Source organism: Rutidosis leptorrhynchoides, chromosome 9 (genome assembly GCF_046630445.1).
Source record: "Rutidosis leptorrhynchoides isolate AG116_Rl617_1_P2 chromosome 9, CSIRO_AGI_Rlap_v1, whole genome shotgun sequence".
In the NCBI taxonomy this organism is placed as follows: Eukaryota; Viridiplantae; Streptophyta; class Magnoliopsida; order Asterales; family Asteraceae; genus Rutidosis; species Rutidosis leptorrhynchoides.
The window spans coordinates 370,870,062-370,878,072 of record NC_092341.1 but is presented as its reverse complement, the minus strand read 5'-3'; the positions used below and the strand labels follow the sequence as shown (position 1 = coordinate 370,878,072).

Sequence of the window (8,011 nt, the reverse complement as noted above, 5' to 3'; positions counted from 1 at the left end):
CACTAGATCCTGGCTGGAACCTCGAACCTTGATTACCTTGAGGATTATAGGGATTGTTGAAATTCCTATTAAACTGCGCACGTCCCTAAAACTGATTGTTGTTCTGTTGACTAATATAATCGATCTCTTCTTTCTGGTTCATAGTCAAACCTGCATCACAATCTTTTCCTAAGTGTAATCCCCCGCAAAACTCACAACCAACCTTAATACCATGCATGTCCTTCTCCAACTTCTCCAAGTGCCTACCAAATTTATCTAACTTAGCATTAATAGACCCATAATCATCAAACGTACCAGTGGTTTCGGTTCTCTTAACTGAAGCTGAACGGGTTGACTCATGATCTTGGTGCCATTCGTGAGTGTAGGCAGCTTACTTTTCAATAATCTCTAACGCCTCTTCTTCTGTCTTATCCATTAAAGTACCACTTGCTGCTTGATCAATACTCTGACGAGTTGGTATGTCACAACCTTTGTAGAAATTCTGGACCTTTTGTAAATCATTCAACCCGTGTTGCGGACACGAACGTAACATATTAGAATAACGATCCCAAGCATGAAATAATGTCTCACTGCTCTTTTGTCTGAATTGCGAAATATCTGCTTGAAGTCTAGCAGCTCGAGATGCAGGGAAAAACTTTGCTAAAAACTTATCCACCAAAACTTCCCAAGAGGTAATCGCTCCCTCTGGCTGCTTATCTAACTATCTCTTAGCTTCTCCCTTAAGAGTCCAGGGGAAAAGCCTTGTCTTGATCAAAGTATCGGCAACCTCATGCAGCTTGAAAAGGTTGCAAACATCATTGAAAATACGAAGATGCTCGTTAGCATCCTCACTATCCTTGCCATGAAATTGGTAGTCAGAAGAAATCAAACTCGGAATCGGACCTGTAATTTGAAAAGGCTGAGTGATGTTCGGTTGAGTAATCGAATTGCCCTGGCCAGCTCGGGTGGCCTTCAACTTTTCTGCCATAGTCTGAGGACGATTTGGTTATTCAGCCATCTCTTCGGTCTCGGAAAGATCTAATGAAACGTAAGATTCTTCTTCTTCTCTGATTTCAGGTGGTGTATCGGACACCACAGTCTCAGAACTACTCCCCAAATTAATTATATTAGCACTCGAAGACGAAGATGAATCCACTGTAGACTGTTGCTCTTGACTTACCGCTCTGAATAACTCTCTTTCGGGTTCGTCAAACGGTTGAAAAATCGAAGAATTAGAAGAACGCGTATGTGGCATGCACTACATGTTATCTGCGAAATCAAAACTAACAACTGATTAAATGCACCGATTCAACTGAGAATAAACGAAAAGAAATAATAAACTATAAGTAAAACTAAACTAAGAACAATTAGATAACAATCTTAATTTTCGACACAACTGTTCCCGGCAGCGGCGCCAAACACTTGATGTGTAAAATCTAGTATATAATTTATCTCTGAAAAATACCGGTTTAAAGATTACTACACACTAACGGGCAGTGTACCCGATCGTGCAATAGTATAAAGTTGGTAATTCCGAAATCGTTCCAAGGACAGTTTAACGTGAGAATTAAGATTGCAACTAATGAAAAATAAACTAAATTAATCTACGAAAGTCGAAAGTACGAGATAATTTGTTTTGTGGCTATTTAACGATTAGCCAAATCAATGATAGATTAAAAGTAAAAGAAAATATTTTTGTGTTTTTAAGTTTAAGCTTTAAAGCAAACAGACAAGTAAAAATAAGATAGTTGTAATCAAATAGGAGAACGAATGTTTGTCTAGACCTTTTACACCTAGTATTGGATGCATTTAGATTAAGCCCCAGTTATTATCTAACTAATGTAAATTATCTAGTCGGTTCACCTGGAATTCCTCAGCGCAAACACTTCAATTAAGATTACACGACACGGAATTCCCCGTAGCCTAAGACCTCCTAATTGTGACCAAATATTCCAACTGAGATGAAGACTCGAATCTCAATCACACCAACTCTCGTTGCGTATAATTCACCCTTATTTTGTGTAGCCTTTTGAATCCAATTTACTCTCGTCTTCGAGTAAGCAAACAATCAATTAAGACAAACCAATTGTAAATTTATGTATTAAATTAATGAACTCTCGTCCTATCAAACAAATACACAACCAATTGAATCGAAAAGCCTAGCTTTAATAAGAACCGTTCTTTAATTCAAACATCAAATCATCATTAATTAAAAGAATAACTGATAAGTAGCATCCAATACAAAGGTTTATAAGTCTAGACAAACATTAAATAATTTAGCCAATAACCATGGCAACAATAGAAATCAAAAACAAACAATTAAGATAATTCATTATTGTTGATAAGAATTAAACCTAGATGAAATCTTGATCTTGAATGATTGACGAATCAAAACGTGTTTTCGGAATGATTGAGTTGATTAGATGACGTTGGGATTCCCCAAAAATCACTAAAAAACGCCCCAAGGTTGCTGGAATTCGTCAGGATCAAAAGTGGCTCAAAGTTAGGGTTTAATTTCCCTTTTATAGCTCAAAAACTGCCATCAGGAATGACCCGCGCCGCGGCCCCAATAGCCTCGCCGCGGCTTAAAACTTGCCAGCACTCCAACCTTTATCATAATGCTCGACCCTCAAATTTAGTTTTATCCCGCGCCGCGGGTCTTCTGGCCGCGCCGCGGCTTAATACTTACACAGAAACTTCTTCGTTTTACACCATAAAAATGCCCAAAACCACATCGCTCCATCGTATTAAAGCACCGCTTATAAAATAACATGGAACATACCTCAAAATGATCAAAAATGCGTATAAAAGATCTTCTCGGCTCTCGAATCATAATCTTCCCAATTATCGCGAATAAAGACCAAAACCGTATCCGAATGGACTAAAAATGACGGATATTGCCATGATAAATATATGAGAAATGTGCAATATCAGTGGTCATGAATTGTAACTAATCTCATTGTTTGTTGTCTTGTGGTGAGTATCTTTTGTATTCATGCAAAGTCTTTTCACGTAAATGTCCATCTTGTAATTAATTTTGTAACCGTGCAGTATAGTATACATTAATGGTATAGATAAGCAAACAATCAGCTCAAACTAAGTAAAAAATTACTAATGATAACAAACATATGATTTTTTATTTTTATTTTTTAGATAAGGCGACTTTACCCCGAAAAATCCATTAGAATAAAAAGAGTACAAATACAACGGGAGAATGCCCAAGAGGAGTTTTTAGTGAACTCCAAAAACACTTGCATAATGACAACTTTGATGACTAACCAAAATGACCTAACCAAAGAAAAAAGGGCTACCTAATGAACATCCCAAGTCCAACAATCAAAATACCAAATAAAAATACAACCAAAATTATACCAAAAATCATTACAGTAAACCCGAAGCACACAATTTAATCTTTTGCCATATTTGAGCCTTCTTTGAATCTTAAAAAATGTAACTATGAAACTTGTCACAACTCAAAACCGTCATAAGTGGACAAGGCCACCTAGACCAACCAAAACTAACATATTATTGCCACAATGATCTTTACAGCCCGACACAAGCACATCATGGCCCTTATCTTTAACCTGATTAACATGAGTAGACCTAAACAACGTGGCCCAATGAACAGTTCTAAGATGACAAGCCCACCACTTCAAACATTTAAGCATTTGATCCAAAATACACTTAACATTATTCTCAACAATAGAAACCATGATGTGAGCCCATAATAACAATCCATGAACACCATTCGACCACAATTAGCTGTATCATATAGCTCTTTAAAAATTTTATCATCTTCATTCTTTTGGCTACCATTAACATCAATAACCCAAGAACTATTCCACTGATAAATATCATTAGGAGGACAATATTTGAGCCTCGTAAAATCTAATAAAGTAGAAAGCCACATTATCAAATAAGAACTCCACCCTTATAACAAATATCCCATACTCAAAAACAACCTTTCTCCTTCTGAGCAGTTGACTATTAAAAGTCATAATAGCACCAGGAGACCACAGAATAATACTTTGACTAAAAACAATAGAAAATCCAATTAACTTGCTGACCTGGAGACTTCTTTGGATATGAAGGCAGCTCCAATCATAAAAACTATTACCACTGTCTTCAATTGTACTCCAACAAATTTGAAAAAGGTATTGGAATTGCAGCTTATGGAAACCAATCAGCACAAAAAATAAAAAAAATACCAACTACGGTTATGGATGAAAACACTACAAAAAATGACCTCATGGTGGTATTTAAGTTGTTGATTGCAGAAGACAGATATAAACAAACAACATTGGCAAATAGGGTTACAACAGAACTTGCATAAAGAGTGCACCCATAACCCTAGACCTAAGGACTTTGATTGATAATAACATACAATTAGTAATTGCAGAAAAACTCACCTTGTTGATTGTTATTTTTGTTATTCGTCATGATAATGAATAGCGATTAACAATGTTTGTGGTTTACGAAGGTCGTTCAAATGCAGCGCGTTGTTCCTCTGTCATCATAATCGTAATACTCGATGGCTTACATGTCACAAATTCCTTCTCTAAAAAAGGTTGCTCTCTGCTCCATTTCACATATTTGTTCCCTTTGATATCTCTCTTCCTATTGTTGCTTCTTGTGCAACAATAGTTTTCATTTATCGTTGCATATGCGGGCATAAACTGAAGTTATAAAAGCGCAAAATGTGCACCATGTAGCACTAGCTCAACCGAAGTCTGCCCGAATTAAGTACCACTTGTTAGCCGCTGATTTTCAAGAGTAAGAGGCTCCATCGCAGATACTACCTCCAATCAAGACCAACAAGAAGAGCATGGGCAAATACAATTTATGCTAGGTTTCGGGAAGAAACTCTATTCATATACATAATGCATTGCGCTTTATGTCGTATACCATCTGTAAATGTGATGCACAAATAATATATCAGGCAATATATGAATGTGACACATGTTAATAACATATCAGATAGCCATTAATAAAAGTTAGATATTAATGTAACTTATGCATTTATCATTTACCTTAGACTATTGAAACGTATACATAATATATACTGTAGACGGTTCAACAAACCCGGCCACCGAACTTAATCAATTTTTATTTATTTGACCCATTTACTAAGCCGCCTATAATCAAATTTAGAAACCAACTGAAAATATTAATTACAGTTTCACCTTAAATATGACATCCTCTTTTCACGGAAATAATTCATTCTTGCTACCATCTCGTTTTGAGGTGTGGAAGCCATTCTCCCGATTCATTGGTGTGAAAAGCAGCTTGTATCTGCAATAAAAGAAGACAAATCACATGCTTTCAAGTAACAATCGTGTGTATGTATATGTGGCAGAATGGGTAAAGGGGTTGAAGCTAGAAGAGATGAACGGGTACACTTGTAGGTGTCACTGCTTATGAGCGTTAAGTTTATTGCCAAGGATGTAATCACACACATATGTTGCCTATTTCCAGTAGAAAAAGAAAACCCTCATATTCAGACATAAAATGGTGTGAATAAATGTTCAATACATCTTAATGAAAGGGTGATTGCCTAAAGACGCACTAGTAGAAATACACACAAGAAAGAAAGTAAAAAAAAAATGAGGGAAATGTTAAGTATACCTCATCCATATTCTTCACAATAACATACTTTCTTGCAAAATACGCTGTTGCTACAGTATCCACGTGAGAATATTTACCATGGATTATAGATGTATAGTCCCCTTTCTTGTGCTTTTCGACCGAGTTCCAAACCTTTTATCCTAAAGAACAAATTAATTAATGACTTGAAATCATTGCATAAGGGGTGAAAATTTAATTCATCGATAAACAGAAAGATATACCTTAGATACCCAAGGGCATGTTGTATCAACTATTTGAACTTGTTTGTTACTCAAAGTCAACATCTCATTGACTGCAGCCCCGAAAGCAGGCAATACCACAACGTACCCTTTTTGATAACATCAAACTGTTTCTCTCCAATCTTGATGAGAATGTCTTTAACATCCATCTCTTCTAGCCTCTACATTACATAAGTCAAGGTATTACCAAATTTGTACAGTAGATTAAATTTGGAATTAAATGATTACAAGAAACAAATGACACTATTAAGAAAGAACCAATGCTCTACAGACAACGTCCAAAACCAATAATAATTACTTCATGTCACAACAAGTTCTGATACAGCAATTTTTATCTACAAAGAAGGAAAACACAAGTGTGTAACTTAATTGAAATCTCAGATGAGAAAAAATGTGGGATACGATTTGACAAAAAAGAATAAAGCTTCAAATAGAAATACTCAAGTCTGTACATAAATGAATGAGATTCATGTATCAACTGAAAACATAGCACACTCTAAACAGTATCCGCTAAGTTATAAAGGCAAAGTAAGAAAGCAGCAGAGTACTCGTTAACCTCTAAATACAACCACCGAATATGTTCAGGAGAATCAAAACTTTTTCCACTATGCACCTGCAAAGGTTAGCTCAATAATGAATATAGAAAAAAAGACATTAATGAAGAGGTGAAAGAACAAAAATGAAATGGCATTGTAGAGTACCACATCCCATTTAATTAGATGGCATACTCAACGCAATGAGCTGCGGTTCTTAGTTTCTGCTAGTGTACATAAAGGGAACTTCACTTGCGAAAAAAAGCCAAATCGCATTCAAAACACGACGTCAGCCCATGGTAAAATTACTCTAGCATGACCCTTGAAACCTTCAAATAGACAACCTGTTGGCATATGCTAATTAGCAAAAGTATAACATTTAGAAAATTTATGTGCATATTTTCAAGATGATTGTATTTATATTGTACAACTTTGATTTAAACAACACAATTAAAAACACTTACTCAAACAATTTCTTATATCAATTCATAATCTTTATTTAGGGTAATGAAAAGACCATATATTAGATGAAAAGATAGTAGTTATATGTGTATAATTCATTGGCTGAAAGAACTATAAACTCAAAGAACAACTACAAACACAGAACAACTACAATTCATAATCTTTAAAATATTTATACAAAATCACTAATTACATATTCGCATCAAAAGCTTTTAAGCTCAGGAAAACAGAAACATCAAAATCATTGACAACAGTAAGCGAAAACCTTGAAATTTCAAAACAGTTACGGTTTCAGTGGCTACAACAGAGACTTTAACGATTTCAAAATCCAAAATCAAAGCGATGACTGAAACCCTAATTTCTGACAACAACATCAGTTGATTCGCGACCCATTCACGAGAATTAAAATGGAGCTAGATTTAAGACAAGCATGAATCCACCTTCTTTATCGTTCACCAAATAAGAAAACGTTGAGCCAGCAGCAGTTCCAATCTGAATCCACTGATCAACGTTTTGGATGAAGAAGAGTCGTCGGCTTACTTGTTCATTACAATTAAAGGAGTAGCGGCTAAATCGAGATGGAATTGAAGATGATAATGGATGAAGAAGATGAATTAAGAAAACGAAATGGATTAGGAATCCATTAGGTATCGAAGAACTGATGAAGAAGATGAATGAATTGATCTGCATTTACTCGGTAGTTTGGTCAAGAGGGATCCATTTACTCCGTAGTTTGGTAGATCCGAATAGTAATATTTAAGGTCCGCGTATTTTTTTTTTTAAGGGTATTAAGGGTATAATCTTGATTAAGAATGATTTATTAGCTAATATTTTAAGTTGATGATTAAGGACCGTTGGATCAAGGTATATTATGATGTAATTTTCTAATCTAACGGTAATTAAGGGGGTTCTGAAAACATTTATTAGCTAATCGTGACTCTCTTTTAATGTATATAGTGATGACCGAGATATTTTATTAATTTAGCGAGATATTATTATATCGATAAATTAATAAATTATTAATTTAAAAAATTGTCTTATATTTGTGAGCAACTCTCAAAATAATGCATCGACATTCGAAATTACTATGTTCGTTTATTTTACCTATTTGAATAAAGCATAAACAAAGACCTTAAAAATTCTCATGTACTTACATTCACACGTAAAAGAACT

General features: G+C 35.1%; 1 protein-coding gene across 6 annotated transcripts; it reads right to left on the bottom strand.

The window, feature by feature from the left end:
* Nucleotides 1-4,175: 4,175 nt before the first annotated feature.
* On the bottom strand, nucleotides 4,176-7,399 carry LOC139866162 (4-hydroxy-3-methylbut-2-enyl diphosphate reductase, chloroplastic-like). Of its 6 annotated transcripts, none has more exons than XR_011765280.1 (8): nucleotides 7,104-7,393; nucleotides 6,545-6,720; nucleotides 6,400-6,456; nucleotides 6,142-6,178; nucleotides 5,826-6,004; nucleotides 5,605-5,744; nucleotides 5,163-5,271; nucleotides 4,176-4,887 (listed from the first exon to the last, which is right to left on the bottom strand). XR_011765280.1 is itself a non-coding variant. In XM_071854305.1 (8 exons), the coding sequence occupies exons 5-7, from the start codon at nucleotides 5,886-5,888 to the stop codon at nucleotides 5,206-5,208; spliced, it is 261 nt and encodes an 86-aa protein (XP_071710406.1). In that variant the 5' UTR covers nucleotides 5,889-6,004; nucleotides 6,142-6,178; nucleotides 6,400-6,456; nucleotides 6,545-6,720; nucleotides 7,279-7,399; the 3' UTR covers nucleotides 4,176-4,887; nucleotides 5,163-5,205. The 6 variants fall into 6 exon arrangements, 5 of the variants coding, with proteins under 5 accessions (XP_071710406.1, XP_071710404.1, XP_071710405.1 ...); XM_071854305.1 differs by having other exon boundaries at nucleotides 5,605-5,736; nucleotides 7,279-7,399; XM_071854303.1 differs by having other exon boundaries at nucleotides 5,605-5,736.
* Nucleotides 7,400-8,011: the final 612 nt, after the last annotated feature.

What these genes read in the sequence shown, in the direction of transcription:
- LOC139866162 (XM_071854305.1), bottom strand. Translation starts at nt 5,888, where the DNA reads ATGTTGACTTTGAGTAACAAACAAGTTCAAATAGTTGATACAACATGC. An exon ending in CATGCCCTTGGGTATCTAAG is followed by an intron (nt 5,737 to 5,825) that starts GTATATCTTTCT and finishes TTAGGATAAAAG; the next exon opens with GTTTGGAACTCGGTCGAAAA. An exon ending in TTGTGAAGAATATGGATGAG is followed by an intron (nt 5,272 to 5,604) that starts GTATACTTAACA and finishes CTTTTATTGCAG; the next exon opens with ATACAAGCTGCTTTTCACAC.